The 16,393-nt window shown below is 43.4% G+C and overlaps 2 protein-coding genes across 6 annotated transcripts in view; one reads left to right on the forward strand and one right to left on the reverse strand.

The window, feature by feature from the left end:
* Positions 1-15,516, forward strand: part of SMYD2 (SET and MYND domain containing 2) — a 40,877-nt gene extending 25,361 nt beyond the window's left edge. For all 5 annotated transcript variants that reach the window (XM_065589465.1, XM_065589466.1, XM_042850216.1 and 2 more), the window contains exons 8-12: positions 2,752-2,862; positions 6,739-6,859; positions 9,631-9,805; positions 11,290-11,398; positions 15,096-15,516. In XM_065589465.1, the coding sequence (XP_065445537.1) occupies positions 2,752-2,862; positions 6,739-6,859; positions 9,631-9,805; positions 11,290-11,398; positions 15,096-15,176 (597 nt within the window). In that variant the 3' untranslated portion in view covers positions 15,177-15,516. The remainder of the gene's footprint in view (positions 1-2,751; positions 2,863-6,738; positions 6,860-9,630; positions 9,806-11,289; positions 11,399-15,095) is intronic.
* LOC135982602 (centromere protein F-like) overlaps positions 1-16,393 on the reverse strand; it is a 402,988-nt gene that overhangs the window by 49,046 nt on the left and 337,549 nt on the right. The gene's annotated exons all lie outside the window — the stretch shown is intronic.

Here is a 16,393-nt window from a genome sequence, read left to right on the forward strand (position 1 = left end):
CGTGGTAAAGTGGGGGTGAATTTGGCTTGTCAAGCATCGCTCCAGTTAAAATGGAAGCCTGTTCCTCATGTCTCTTGTCTTTCAATCAATTCTGAAAACTCACTTTAAAAAAAAAAAAATCAGGGGTGGGGCAAGGGGAGACAGTGTCTTTTTGTTGGTTAAACCAGAGGAGTGTGAGGCAGGGCGTTGTATCTCTGCCACCAGTTCAACACAGGAACCTCACCCCTCTGTGCCTCACTTGCTCCATCTGTAAAATGGGTATAAGTAGCTACCTCACAAGGTAGCTTTGAGGCTTGTTATTGATGTTTAGCTGATACTTTGAGATCCCCATATGAAAGGGGTCAAATGAATATAAACTATTATTATTACTGTAATAATTACCATTACCAATATAATAGTATTGTAAGGAAGACATGGAGGTAGCCAGAACAAGACCAAGTAAAAGGGGGACTGATCACTTCTCTGCTATCCTACTTCTGCCTGGACAGAGTGTTCTTGTAACATGGAGCTCATCCAGACCAGACTGGGTAAAACAGGACTATGCCATGAAAGAATGAAGTTATTTTGACCTCTATGACCCCGGGGGGGGGAGGGGGGAAGACTGTCAATGAAGGCTGGATTGAATTTCCCATGACTAGAACAAGGCATTTTAGGTCGTGTCAAGCCAATCTGGGTCAGTCACTGATCTTTGACAATGTGTCTTCATCAGCAAAGACCACCTTTATCTGTTAAATTTATCTTGGGCAGGGTGGGGGAGGTGCTCAACCATAATCTTGAGTGACAACAATGGTGCATTTGCTAAATAATCATGGAGTTTGTGTAGGATTTCACTGTTACACCTTGATAATGGCATATGAATGATAATGGCTAATCATGTTAAAATAAGTTTGAGGTTAATTTTGGTAGCAATTGCCTATTTATTTATTTGCTTGGGCTTTTTATTTAAGTGTAATGAAAATAATGTGACTGAAGTCACTAAGAGGAGGAAAACTGTTTGGGGTCAGATTGTGAACACTCCTTATCGACAATGGGTAAAGATTTACTTGCCTGAGTAATGGGACAACCCAGGTGTACAATTCCTCCTCATTCTGAGTAGGGGAGTTGGTCACAGTAACATCAGCACACATTGGAAACAAAGTTTAATTAATGCACATGAGATAATTACAAGCTGGCTATTTAGTGTGACATCCTGGACATACACCTCTACCCCGATATAACGCTGTCCTCGGGAGCCAAAAAACCTTACCGCGTTATAGGTGAAACCACGTTCTATCGAACTTGCTTTGATCCGCCGGAGTGCGCAGCCCCGCCGCTCTGGAGTGCTGTTTTACTGCGTTATATCCGAATTTGTTTTATATCGGGTCGCGTTATATCGGGGTAGAGGTGTAGTATCTTTTATAATGGACTTGCTGTTTGTGGGGTTAAAATGAGAAATAGAACACATCTCTTGACATCTTGACTTTTAAGGCTGGATTGTTATTTACAAAATGATTGCTGATTCTTTGGTAGAAAATTCCCAAAACCGGAATCTTGTATCCCATAACTGGTCTTTTAACATGTAAAAAATGTGCAGTGTGTGGACAAAGTGTGTTGGACTGAATCTCTTTGCTTGTGTACTACAGTCACATGGCCTGTGTCTCCATCTTCTGGTTCATTGTAGCCATTGCAACAGAAAACTGTCAGTTTCCACTTAAAGCTCCTGCATCTTGTGTGTTTTGTGCCTGGGGAAATAAATGGAGTGCCAGCATAGAACAAAAACAGGTGTAAGTGAAATTGTCTGCTGTTCAGAGAGAGTAAAGACCAGCAAAGCCTAGATCAGATTAGCACAACATTTTAAGACTTGGTTCAATTTTCTTATTTATAGTTTATTTTCTTGCTCTTCAGTGATGAAGTGGTCAACTGTGTTGTGTATTTAGGATGTTTCTTGGGAGGATACCATTTTAAAACACAAAACAGTTTAGTTAGTGCCAAGAGTTCCACTGTGCAGGGCTCAGAAGGAGAGGGAAATTAAAACTAATGAATGAGAAATGCCTGTAAAATGACCTATAATAATTTTTTTCTACTTAAAAATATCACTGCTTTAAATCCTGATAATTTTTTTTTTAAATATCCTTCCAGAACTGAAGCACTGGATCCCTTTTGGAAAGTGGAAATCTCCTCAATAAATTAAAGCTCTTGTCCTAAATTTTCCAAAACTGCTAGTGATTCTGGGTGCCCAACTGGAGACACCGTAAAGGGACCTGGTTTTCAGAAAGAGCAGAGCACCCCGCCTCTGACAATCAAGTCCCTTTAAGGTTTCTCAAGTTGGGCACCCCAAATCAGTAATCACTTAGGCCCCAGCTTCTAGCCTGGCAGGAGCCGAGATGGCACACTTAAAGCCGTGATATTTTTAGGTACAGAAAAGCTCTCTTGCCCAGTCCAGAATCTTGCCTGTCCTGAGCCTCCATTAGAGGGGAAATTCCACCGGTAGAAAGAGGAAGCATTTCTCTGGCAGACTGAATTAATGAAATAGTGACTGATTGGAGCTGCTGAGAAGTTTTAAATGTAAGAATTAGTCCCTGGGAAGTGGGATTAGTGGACAGGTGATGTGATTGTAGGGATGTGATCTGTTGTACAGGTATATGGTGATCTGATTATATTAGATATTTGAAATATATGGATTGTGTGTATGTGGTGTTTGTTATAAAATGTGGGTGCACTTACTTTATTATGCAAGTTTTTTTTATTTGATTTTGTATGTTTTTCCTCTAGATTTTTACTAGTTATATCGATCTGTTGTACCCTACAGAAGATAGAAATGATCGGTTAAGAGACTCCTATTTTTTCACCTGTGACTGCAGGGAATGCATTACTAAAGAAAAGGTAATATAACCATGTATAGAAGTATGTTCCTGGTGACCTACCCACATACCAGAGGCTTTCATGCTGTTTTCTATCTGACTAATCAGATTTGGAATGTAGGGAGTGCTTTCTGTCTGAGACCTTCTCTCATACCCTTTCTCTCCACTGTAATCGTGAAGTATCCTGGAATAGCCTGGTGGGTACTTGCTTAAAGGTAATATGAAAACTGTTAGACCCAAGTTTTTGTACTGAGTGTCTCCACAAACTGGATGTATGGGGCATTTTGCACAGAAATCAGTTTTTTTTCTGACTTTGGTATTCTTTCCTCCCCTCTTCTCCCCCCCCCCTGCATATTGTGAAATTCTCTTGGTTCTTCCTGGCTTTCTGAAAGTATCCCAGGATGCAACATTACAAATACCAGAAGTCTCTCTGCAGTTCATGGTACCAGTGATGTACTGAATGATTGATTAATTCTGGTCTTTCTTCTGTGAACCAAGAAGTACCACAAGGATTTCACAGGGGGAATTTAGGGCTTGATCATGAACCCATCGGTGTCAATCCTGGCTTGCCACTGACTTCAAAGAGTTCAGTTAAAAGAGTTAATTAAAACCTAATTCTGTGCTGAATGGCTCCCACAGCCTGATAATTGGGGATTTTCAGCAAACAAATCTCTGCTTAACTGAGTTCTTGTATTTGCGCTGCAGCTCAGCTTTAATGTGACAATACATGTGTGGCACTAACTATCAGATAGGCTAACTTTTGTATCACTTCCATGACCTTGTGTGTTACCCTTGTTATATGTAGTCAGAGAAAAAAGGCATTATGATGGTAGCTGTGGGAACAAAGTTTCAATAAAAGCTCTTTATTAAAAAGAAATCTTGTTAGGCAGAAAAAATAATTGATTTGTTACATACTGTAGGTTACAGTTAACTGTACAAATTAATCAAAGACCTATATATAGATGGCTTTATTTTAGTAAGAAATATGTCACAATTACCAGGCTGACTGCCCCTCTGACTCCTCTTGATCTCTTTGAGTACACCCTCTTTCAGGTCTCTCGCCTGTAGCGATCAGCTTTCTGAGGGTGAAATTACACAATTCTCCCACTCAGATCAGATACTGGGCTGCAGGCCCCTGTGATCAACCGTGATTACTCAGCAGGCCTGACTTGTGCGCAGCACCTGCAGCTCTGTTCTCTCTAAGGCAACCAGTGACCAGCGTCTCTTTAAAGCAACATATTTAATATAACAAAAGCATTAAGAAAAAACAGGTCTTAAAACAGACAGTACTCATGTCTAGTTTACCAGGTAGCTAACTATTTTCCACATAGGGATCCTGTAAGTCTAAGAGTCTTATGGACCCCTTGTGAGACGGGGTCTGCAATCCTACACAAAAGGAAGGCAGGCAGGGGGTGAGAAGCCTGCCTGCCTGCAGACAACAAAACCAATCCCACCCTACCTCAGCTGTGAGAAATCTCAATTAGGGAGAGAGAAGGCCCCAGCTGCTGTAGCTAATGAGGGCGAACCCAAGTATAAAGAGGGAGGAAGAGACCAGGTAGAAGAGCTCAAGACTTCAAGGGAGTAAAAACTCTTTGTTAGAGGAGCTAGTGTCTGCCTGCCTCTGAGAGACTACTTCCCTCCTGGAAGTACAAGGGAGGTAGCTGGAGATGGGAGTCTTAAGGACCAAAGGTTTTTTGACTCCTTCATGTGATGTTTATGGACTTGGCCTCTTTTTCTTGCTGATTGGATTTATGCCACTGTTGCCCAGGTCCAGGACTGACCTAGGCTGCTTGAGCTGGGTCTTTGTACAAGGTGGTGTCGGTCATTGCTGACACCCCTCCTGAGAGTCTCATTAGTGAAGTCTGTTCCCATAACTCACAAACCATCCTCTTCCCGCACCCCCACACTCCCCTAAGGGAGAATGTCCTTTCAAAGCTGCTTAGTCCTTTTGATCTCCAGGTTCCCAGCCTGGCAAAATAAAACTTGCATCCTCCTTGGAGACAGGATGAAACTAATTGCTTCCCCTGTTGTCTGTCAAAGGTGTGCCTGGATATTCTTAGCTGGGACCATTGTGTTGCTTTCCTGCTTAGTCTCGCCGTAGTCCCCGCTGATTTTAAGCATTACAGACCTATAATAAATATTCCACAACCCCCAATATAAATTGGATTCTCGTTAACTAGGTAGGATCTCAGTATTCTTAGATTATTATATAGGAACTCCATGACCATCACGCTCAGTTTTCTATAATATAAATATAGGGTGAAATCCTGCCCCTGTTGAAGTCAATGGGAGTTTTTGCCACTGGCATCAATGGAGCTGGGATTTCACCCATAACATTTAACAATGTACCACTCACAAAACAACCTGTCGCTCTACCTCTTATGGAAGTATCTACGGTCAAAAGGACATGAAGGGGAAGTACGGAATGGGATTCATTTTCCATTGAATTAAGTTTCTTGGTGGGCCTAAAGTGTCTGGGTTTTTAGTAGGGGAATTTAGAAAACTTATGTCAAATAAGCAGTGAAACTTTTTATTTTGAAGTGGGTTAATGACTGACAGTGCGACCAGTTACTACAGTGATGGGCACTTTAGAAATCTGTGTAAAAACAATATTGGAAAACTCTCTTGGTTTATGGACAAAGGAGGGCAATGTCAGATGAGCAGATCAAGCAAATACAGAACAGTGGACAAAATCTGCTGTTATACCTACACAATGGGGCCAGACTATTTGAAATTCTGTGTCTTGTGTTACTCAGGTGAGACTAGATGATCAGAATGGTCCATCTGGCCTTAAGATCTGTGAAATCTGTAATGTGATTGAAAGCAGAATTTGGCCATATATAAAAATGATTGGAAAGGTGAATTTAGAGAAGTTTGATTAGTTCCAGTCATGCCAGATGTACTGCATGTACAGTAGAACCCTGCTAATCCGCCCTTCATTAGTGTACATGCTAAGGATCACCCACGCCCAACCGGCAGTCTTCCCCCACCTCTCAAAGCTCACATAGCCAGGACCAAGAGGCTTCTGACACCAGGAGCTCACACTTTAGTTTAGAGTTCACACTGGGGTTAACACTGAATGCTTCTAAAAACCCAACGTCACAAGGCAGCAGTTCCGAGCTTTTGAAATTCTTGGAGAGCATCATAGTGTCTAACTGGGGACACACTCTTCACCTTCTTGGAGAGGCAAAGGGGCAATTGACCTGCAAGGGGTGCTTGTACTAGGTGAGGAAGCCATTGCAGAGATAACGAGAGCAAGCAGTAGCTTTCTGGTTTGTAGCGTTATAGCATGACCCCACAAACCAGCACTGTTTCTGAGAAAGCCATTTTGCCACGTCATCCCCCATAGCAACTATATCCTTGCTTGTACCAGTGTTGTTCTCGTACTTCTGAGGCACCTATTGTATGGTGCCCAGCACTATTGGAGAGAGAGCAGGGGGTTTTGAGTCCTGTCCTGAGGCAGTGCCTTGTGAGATGGAGTCAGAGGCGCTGCTGAATCGGTGCACTTTGTGCCGCTTGTAGCTTCCCACCAATACTGTGGAGAAACTATGGCAGCTGGATCTGAGTTGAAGACCTTATCACAGATGTTGCAACCAGCTGGTACAAGTGACATTTATAAAACGCCTTGGGATAGCTCTTGCATTGTGGACGCCGTCATCATCCAGGAGTTTGCAAGCTCAGAGCATTCCAGCCGAAGATTTAGAGAAAAATTACAGAGGAATAGTCTACTTTATCTGTTTTCTCCCCTACAGATTTCAGTGGTTTCTTTGTGGGAGTCTAAAATTCCAACCATGCCTTTTATTTTATTAATTTTATGTAGCTTTTAAACTGTGTGTGTGGATGTGCCTTTACATGTGAGGTTTGGGATTGCATTTGTAATTCTTATGTTTCCTTTCAGGACAAAGATAAATTGGAAAAACGCAAACTGAATGAACCTCCATCAGCAGAAACTGTCCGAGACATGATCAAATATGCCCGAAATGTGATTGAGGAATTCAGGAGAGCCAAACACTACAAATATATCCTTTGCCTTGCCTTTCTCTTGCCCCTGCTGGCTTGCTTTTGCAAGTTTTAAATCTTTCTGATATCCTGAGGCTCACTCCTTTTAGACTGCCCCTACCCCCCACAATGCACTTCTGAAGGCAGCTAGAAACTAGACAGTCTTGTTCTCCTCTTTGTTTGTGAAGAGAGAATTTTCTCTGAAGTGGGTGCATGCGTGTATGAGAGGGATTGTCAGAACATTGTGTTGCTGCCTTCTCTTTACAAAAAGTGTTGTTATGCTGAAGAATGTTTGTTTCCCTTTAGACTGAAAATGTTTCCTGTCTTGAGTGAGGTACGTTTTAACCGGTAGAAAATATTCAAGTAGATCCACCACATCCCAGAGCTGGATGGCTTTTTGGCCAATCTGCGTTTGTGCTGAAGCCCATACTTTCTAAGACATAATGGGTAGAAAACTAAAGAACTGAGCTAACAGCGGGATGATTTTAAAGCCCTTAAAATGTCAAAGCAGTTAGGAAGGTTAGTGATACTATTTACAGAGAGTCTCGTCTTACTGTCCTGAAGTTAAGGACTAGTCCAATGGACCGCAGTGGCTGTGGCCCTTAGCCAAGCCATACAGGCTAATTGCACACCGCCAGAAGTTTCCTTGTGTTGGGGTCCAGGCCTGGTCTGTGTCTGTTGTTTTTTTAAAGTGTTACATCTGAGCCAGCCTCAGCCCTGGGTGCACTCAATGGACTTTCACCCCTTTATACCAAGTCTGGATTTGGCCCTCTGGCTGCACCTGCCCCAATTTGTCACATGTGACAATTTAGCCCTTGAGACTATCTGGAGACTCGGCACCAGAATCCGTGGATGTGGCGGTAGTAGGGGCCGGTGGTTGACGTTAAAGGGTCTCCCTAGCTGAACTCAGCAATGTCAAGGGCCATGTAAGGTCTGAAGATTTAATGATAGAATAGTCTTGATTTTAAACATTGGAAGGAGTGGCTACGAGGCCTTAATCAGGGGGGGGTCTCTGTGCTTGTGCAACACAGGGTTGCAGCACCTTTGCAGAGCAGCAGCTGCAAACATCTGTAAAAATAAAACTCAGCTGAGCGTCCCACCCTGCACGCTGAGCCTGGTTTTGCAGCAGAGGAGATAGGTGTGGCCCACAGAAATCTGTTTCCACTGATAATTAAATTGTAAACTCTTGAAGGCAGGGATTGTGTCTTCATGTGTGTTGCACAGAACCATTCCCTGGTCGTGACTGGGATCTGCGTTTGCTAGTGCAAAATAAGCATGGAATAGAGCCATGGAGGAAAACCCTTCAAAAGGCTTTTAAAACTAGATGGAGTTTGTTTGTATTTTTAATCTTAAAAACAAAAAGCTTGCTTGAGCAGTTTAACCATCCACCTGACATCCTGGGTGAGAGAGGTGCATAGAGCAGACCCAAACATAAGATCATCTAATGGTCATACTAAGGACAAGCTGGTCTTACTATAAAAATTGAGGGAAGACCAGAAATGACAGGTAAATACCATTGAATAGTGAGTTGAGGGGTGGTCTTGTATAACGTTTGTAGATTATGAAACTTAAATTGTTTCCTTTAAAAATTACTCTTGGAATGCTCAGAAGGGTGTGTGCAAGAGAGAAATGTGTGTGCAATTCCAGAGCTCTTCAAAGTGCTCTGCAAACACTAATCCTCACAACGCCCCTGGGAAGGAGACAAGTACTGTCTTATCCCTTGGATCAACTGGAGCATGGAAAGGTGATGCAGCAAGGCCAACTTGCAAGTCTGTGACAGAGCCAGGATTAGAACACTGGAGTTCCTGTCGTATGCTCAGTCCACTAGACCACACTGCCTCTCTGCGTAATAGAGGCTTTCAGTTCACACGGCAATGAAAAAATTGTGCAGTGCCAAAATAGCTCCCACCAGCTATTGTTAAAAATAGTCTAGGGATGAAATCCTGGTTCCACTAAAGTTAATGGGAGTTTTACCATTGACGTCAGTGAGACCAAGACTTCACTCTAGATGTCTGCAGTCACAAGTGCTGGGTGTTTTAGGGACAGAGTAGCACTCAACACCAAATCCTTGGTGTTCATCTACTTGTGAAATTGAAAGCATTGCTTCTTCAGTTGCTGTTATCCACTTCAGCAGGAATACTTGTGTGTTGCCATGGAGTAGGCTAGGTCCAGAAGTAGCACAGGCTCTTTGTGAAATGGTCGTGCTTAGTCTTTTGAAGGCAGAAGAAGAAATAACTTCCATCACTCACTGTAGAGCATGGCCATGAGAACTTTATGTAGAGGATGTGAAAGCACTTATGGGAGAGATGTTGAAATAGGAGGTGTAGCTATATCTCCCTGTGGCCAGATGCAGTTTGTAGTCCCCCATACCCTGTGACCCAATCCTTTTCTCAGCCTTGATGCAGGGATGGGCAATTCTGCAGGAGTTGTGGAAAATTCCACTCTTCACTAGCCACTGCTGCCACACTGCACTGCACCTCCCACCCCCCAAAGTACACCAGTAGTGGTGCAAGAAAACCACTCTGGTCTCAAGGCCAGGTTTGCAGAGCTGACAATTGGGCGGGGGTGGGAGGGGGGACATGCGAACTGAGCACACTTGATCTGGAGTTGCTGAGACCTGGAACCCCTTGATGCCATTTTTAATAGTCCCTTTTTCAAAGAAGAGCTGTACTTAAAAGCTTCTCAAAACCATTCTTTACTGGACAACCATAAGGTGGGTATCCTCAAGCCGTATAACACAGGTATGTAGTTGGAAACCACTCATTTAATGTGTTCCTTGACTCCACTGTACCTCCTAGTGAATTACTGGAGGTTTGTGAGCTTAGTCTGGACAAGATGGGCTCCGTGTTTGAAGACAGTAATGTTTATATGCTGCATATGATGTATCAGGCCATGGGAGTCTGTCTGTACATGCAAGACTGGGATGGTGCATTGCGCTATGGGGAAAAAATTATCAAACCATACAGGTAAACTTAGGAGCTTTTATTTTTAATTACATAATGCAGTAAGTTGAACACATGTTTAAACAAAACATAGGGGCAGGCATCACTAATCTGATTGCACATTGTATATAGATACACTGTACAGTAGTGAATGTTTATGGCCTGTTTAGAATGAAATGCAGGTCCAGATTCAGATAGTGTTTACTTGATCAGAATAGGGCCAAGGTATTAAGAATACTTGGCTTTTTGCAAATTCCTGCCACAGAATTGCAGGACCTGTTTACACCCCCAGCTGTCTTTCCTTATATTGGTGACTGTACTAATCTTGCTTAGTTACTGAAACATGTGTTCATCTCGAATATGGTATTGATAGTTTGCCTAAGAGTAATTTTTTAATCTTAACCCTGTAGTTAATATCCTGGTCCTTGCATATTAATAGAGATTCCAGTCGTCCTGTTGGTTCACTTCATTCATCACCCCCTGTAGTAAATGGCTACAACCAGGCTCTTTTCCCATTGAATGGACTGGGCAGCAGAGGGAGCTTGAACTCTGCTCCTCCTGATTCTCAGACTGAGCTTGTCAAGTCCTTGCTGCTCTTGGCTACCTCTCCCTTGGAGCAAGAGCCTGAGAGAATGTGCAAACTCAGGGCTCTTGCACCGGGACAGGGCAGTGCAGCACAGCTAGCACCATCCAGGTGTTACCTTTGAGAGGAAAACAAAGAATCTCTCTCTGTTGTTGGGTTTCTTTTCTGGGCCATGCTTCCCTAGCTTGTGACAGCCAGTACATTACGCATGGGTCTGACCCCGCCACAGGTCTCCCCAGGAAATTCTAATCTAAAGGTGTAATTTGCTCTGCAGCTGCGAGAGTGCAAGTGAACCTCTCCCTTTGGATGCCAGTGTAAAGTCCTAGATCAGCTGGCAGGGAGCTGAGAGTGTGCTGGCTCGCTCGCTTTCTCCCCGGGGGCGGAATAGTATTGATCATCCTTGTGACTTGCCCAGCTTCCACTGGCTTGGAGCCTGGCATTCCAGGTCAGCCGCTGAACCTAGCTCCTGTAGTTTGTAGTTTACTTTGCTGCAACTGCAGAGCTGCATTCCAAATACGTATTCTGTACACCCCCTCGGCCACCCCCATACACGCAATGCTGACAGTGTGCCTTGGAATAAGAAGAATCCTTGGTGCTTAGGGGTAGGGGTGGCTCAGGGAATTGGTAATGATGCAGAGCTTTTCACCCTAAATCCAGTGACCGCAAGTCACTGCCACCTGGTGGCTGTTCAGAGGCCTGGGGTGGGTGAAATGAATGTTGTGATCTCAGTCCAATTCGCAGTTGTGTCCACCTCCCACAAACAATAGATACTAACTCATGGCAGCCACAGCAGAGAGTGCAAGGATTGAATGGGCAGGGAGAATGAGCCAGCTTCTCACACCTAGAGCCAGGGAGAGGGGTTGTGGGGAAATATTGTGGAAACCTTTTTGGCAGGATCTGATTATGCCAAGTTTTTCTTTTGCAGTAAGCATTATCCGTTATACTCTCTGAACGTTGCCTCCATGTGGCTGAAGTTAGGAAGGCTTTATATGGGACTTGAAAACACAACTGCTGGAGTTAAAGCTCTAAAAAAGGTATTTCCACCCTTACCCAGTAACTAGCAATTTTAGCTAGGCACGTGCTCATTGAAGTGTTACCATTTCTTAACCAATGAATGACTTGCTAGAAAACTTATCATGCCTTGTATTTAGTTACTTGATTTTCATCCTTTCCTTAATTCAACGTGTGTTTGTTATAAAGATGCAATGCAACTGCTGTTACATCATTTCACTGTCTGTTATGCAAAGCAGGTCTTTCCTGATCTTTTCACAATTAACTTTAATACTTCAGAAGCAAAATCGTATGTATGTATGTCATATTCCCTGCCTATTCCCTTCACTGAGTCAGAGTTCCACTTCAGCTAGAGAAGTAACTGTAGATGCAGTTGCATTTCATTTACATGCTTGTCGAATGAGCTATGTCTCTTCCTTCCATCCACCCCGCCCCCCGTCCTGGCCCCTGAAGCATCACATACTTTTATTTCTATGGTTCATATATTGTTAAGTTGCTCAAAAACTGAACATGTTTCTGGCTCTCACTCATTCTGGAATAAGACACAGGCAGATTCATTTTCATTAGGTGGGTTGAATTTTTAATGCATATGATAGATTATATTGTGCTGTGATAGCAAACCCTTCACATTTTTCTTTGATTCCTCTCCTCCCATTACTAATCTGTAGTGCGTTTCATGATCCTTTCTTTCCTCTGTTGTTTTTGGATGCATACCCTCTTTGATACAAGTAAATACTCTTTTGGTTTCCTTAACCTCAATGATTTTTTTTGTTACTTTGGTCTGGAATTCCCTGATTTTTGTAGAGGTTTTTTAGGTAAGACAGACTTGAGCCAGTATTAAAGCACATCTCCAGCCTACAAGAGCCTGCATAAATTATATTTTAAATGTATTTTTTAACTAATTTAATGTTGGTCAGAATACAAACAGTGCAGGTAGATCTGTTGGCAGACAGTTTCCCAACATAAATATATTTTTCTAAAGTCTCATTTCCAAAAATAGCCTCCAGGAACACTTGAACACACTGGCAAAAGCATCCCAGATACTCTTGAGGCTTATTAGAAAAACAAAACAATTGTCTTCTCCTATCTCTTTGGAAATAGCTCAGACAGGATCTGTAGAGTTCACCCTTTGAGTGAGATGGGAACGCACGGGTCGTTGTTGCTATTCACGTGGAAGTTAAATCTTCTAAAGCCAACAGTAGGGGATAATCCTAGTCAATATTCCCTCGGTAAAATGGGTTCTAAGATGTTGTGAGCTCTTACTCCATGGTCTTTCAGGCTATGCACAGTGTGCCCAGCCATTTGATAGCATTGTCACCAGCCCGGTGAAGAACTGGGAACCCGCAGTCTAAGTCAGCGGGCACGCGTCAAGGATATGAGACAGTCTGAAGTTGACCACATCTACATTGCAGGTCATTACAGAAACCCCATTTGAAGAGATTGGCCGCACAATTGCCCAGTCCTGTTCAACACCAGTTCAGGAATGCCCACAGGAGCCTTGGTCAAAACCTGGTGGGCAGGTGGTTGGGTCAGTAACAAGAGCATGATTAATGACCGTCATCACTGCCCACTTGTTATGCCAAGCAGATTCCACAGTCATGTCCTGTGGTGGCATAAGTGACCAAAAAGGGCATCTATAAGCCATGCGAAGAGTTGAAGATGGTTGAAGAGGTCTGAGTACAGAGGCAAGTTGCTGTTCTCACTGATCTTGGCCAGGAGCATCATGGAGGCATCCCCACAGTGAATGTGAGGTGGTGTTATGTTACCAAGTATTGGCAGCTATGGCAACAGAATTGCACGCAAAGTCCCAGTAACAATGCGCATAGCTTTAAGCTCTATGTCTACCAGCCTCATATGAAACAACACCAGAGAGGAACAACTATTCTACTGTTGAATAGCAGAGGGCAAGGGCTGATGTTCTAAGCATCTGGACACCCCAGGTTGAGCTGGCCAGTTTTCTGAGCAAGTTGTTCTGAGGGCTAACTTTGGCTGCTGTCTTCAAGTGGTTGTGGTATGTCAATGACCTATCCAGTGTCATGCTGAGGTAAACAGGGTTTGGGTTGTGCTGCAGATGTTGGATATTTAAGAAAATATTTAACTCATGGCATAGGCTTGCCTTATGCAGATAAAATGTGATAGAAACCGGAAAAGCTTGGCTGCAGGTGTCAGACTACAGTAGTCTGCCATGAGCTTCATATTCTCATTCAGGACCATGTCAATTTCTGAGGAGGATTGAGCGTGCTAGCTGTGGCCAATGTCATTGGCATAGATAAACTTGTGTGAGTGTGTTGCTGGCAAGTCATCGATGTACGCATTGAACAGTATTAGTGAAAGAACGGAACCTTGAGGAAGTCCACTAATCTGACACTTCCAGGAACTGCAACCATCACCCATGTGGACTCTGAACTACCTGTTTTTGAGGAAAAGCTTTACTACTTTGACCACCCAAGGCAGGGCAACTCGAGAGAGTTTACACAGAAGACCTGTATACCAAACCGTGTCATAAGCAGTGGTCAAATCCAAGAAGATGGCCCTGTCTTTAGATTTTGTTGAAAACCGTTGACTCCATGGTGGCTTCTGTCCTTGGCAAAGTTGGTCTTAAACTCTCCACTGACTGTTTCCACCCCCATATCTATGCATTCCACTTCTCCAGTCTCACTTTCTTCTCTGTCCTCATTATTGCACCTAAGGCTACTTATTTTTCTGCTACTCTTTCACAGATGGATAGTCTCCCTCAATTATCACTTTAAACCCCCATTTTTCCATTGGTGCAATACACACATTCTAAAGCAGTTTGGACACTGTCAATAGCACCAATTGGTTTTGTCTACCCACAGTTTTAGATTTTAAACTCCTGGGGGTGCGGTGTGTCTTCAGATGGAGAGTGTAGATCACCTTATACAATAGGCCCCAATCCTGTGTAGAGCCTCTACATCTTATTGCAGCATAAATGCTTAAGTCTCAGCACTATTTTCCTTTCTGATGTGTGGTGTGATTACTTGATTATGTGCTAGTGGGAGTGGCTTAGTGGTCTAAGGCACCAGGCTTGAAACATCTGATCATGTTATGTTCACTGAAGCCCTTTTGACTTGCTGAGATAAATTTGGGTTCCAGGCAATTTACCATGGGTATAGGAGAGGAGTTGAACTCATCACTCTGGAACATCTGTCAAAATATTCCCTACTCCAGCAGTTCTCAAACTGTGGGTTGGGGTCTCCAGGGCTGGTGTGGTGGGGCTCAGGTTATAGGTCCCCTGCCCAGGGATGAAGCCCTTGGGCTTTGGCTGCCCCCTCTGCCTGTGATGGTGGGGCTTGGGCTTTGGCTCCCCCATCCAGGGTGGCAGGGCTCAGGCTATAGTCCCCCCTCCTGGGGTCATGTAGTAATTTTTGTTGTCAGAAGGGGGTGGCGGTGCAGTGAAGTTTGAGAACCCCTGCCCTACTCTATTCCCTAGCTTGCAGCTTTCAATCTTAGAGTTGGCAGCATTTCCAGTGGCGCTGTATGTACATAGTTTTGAAAAATGCTTTGAGATCCTTCAGGATGAAAAGTGCTGTATGAATGTAAAACTTATTCTATAAAATGGAATTCATATGGTTTCCTATGGAGGAGATAACTTTAAAGGGATAATAGCAAGAGGTATCACCGTTCCATACCCCTGAGGAGAATACTTCTAGCCTAATGCTAACTATGAATCAATTATGTGAATATTTTTTCCTTTCACAGGCAATTGCTATTATGGAAGTAGCACACGGGAAAGATCATCCATACATTTCAGAGATCAAAAACGAATTCAAGGACCACTGAGCCTCTGAATCTATGCAGTCCTTCTACCTTTATTTAAAAGCCTTGCTACCAAACCTACAAGAGTGCTTTGAAAATCGCTGTCTTATGAAAGCACGTCTGTAATATAAGTGGCATGACAAACATGTTGTGCACTTGGGCCTTGCATCTTGCATTCTCTAAGGCTTATGCAAAACATCTTGAGCCTTTGCAAATTCTCAAATGCTTTTTTAAAAAAGGAAAGATCATGGTTTCATACAGTTCATGCCTTCGACAGCTCATGTGCAGAAGACCAATTTTTTTCCTCTACAAATTTTAATGTGTTAGCTGTGTAAAGTAAATAAAAGTGGTACATTGTCATGGCCCTACTTGTTTGCTTTGTGCTTGCCCTAATTTTGTGACAAATTTTCTCTTACTCTCTGAAGAATTAAATATTTTGAGCAGCTACTTTTCCTATATCCATTGTTTCCAGTACTTTTCTTTAGGAGCTTGAAAATGTCTCTATTCCTACCAATTTTATTCCATTTCAAAAACATTGAGCTTAAGAGGAATTGTTGTAGGCTCCCACCCCAATGTACTTCAACTCAGAGTGTTTGTAGGCACAGTAGCAGCTTCTATAGAGGTAGCACATATAGGCCTTTGTCCACTCGGGGGCATAAGCTGGACTATACCCTCTGTCACAGGGGTTATCCTAGCATAGGCCAGGGGCTAAGGTTAAAGTTCCATGGGTTTGGAGGGTGATGAAGTTGGATTTGCCTTCATGCTGAACCCACAAGGGAAGGTGCCATAACTTGCTATTATCCCTTAGCGATTTTGGAACCCTGCCTTCACAGGGTTCCATAGACAGTCTTAGGCTGGGGAGTACCTGGCTGCAGGAAGCCTGTAACAGGGACACTGGCTGGGGGTAAAGTGAGCTGGTCTGAAGTGGACACGCCTTGCCTTGTTAGAGAGAAGCCCTTTTGTCTCCAGCATATTACAGGGCGCTGCCGCCAGAGGAGCCAGAACATCCCTGTCTGTTAGTTGCTGAGTTGGAGACCAACTTGCACCCCCTTCCCCACCTCCAGAAGAATCCAAAAGAAACTCAAATTGAAACATGGGGTTTGTTTTTAAATGAGGCTGGACAGAGGGGGATGGGTTGGCTGTCTTTAAGAATCCAGGAGGCTCCCTTTCCCTCTTAGTTACACATTTAAAGTCTCTCAGGTATGGAGTTAAATTACATAAACATACTGTACCATTTTTAC

The sequence above is a fragment of the Chrysemys picta genome, chromosome 3, assembly GCF_011386835.1.
Source record: "Chrysemys picta bellii isolate R12L10 chromosome 3, ASM1138683v2, whole genome shotgun sequence".
Lineage (NCBI taxonomy): Eukaryota > Metazoa > Chordata > Testudines > Emydidae > Chrysemys > Chrysemys picta.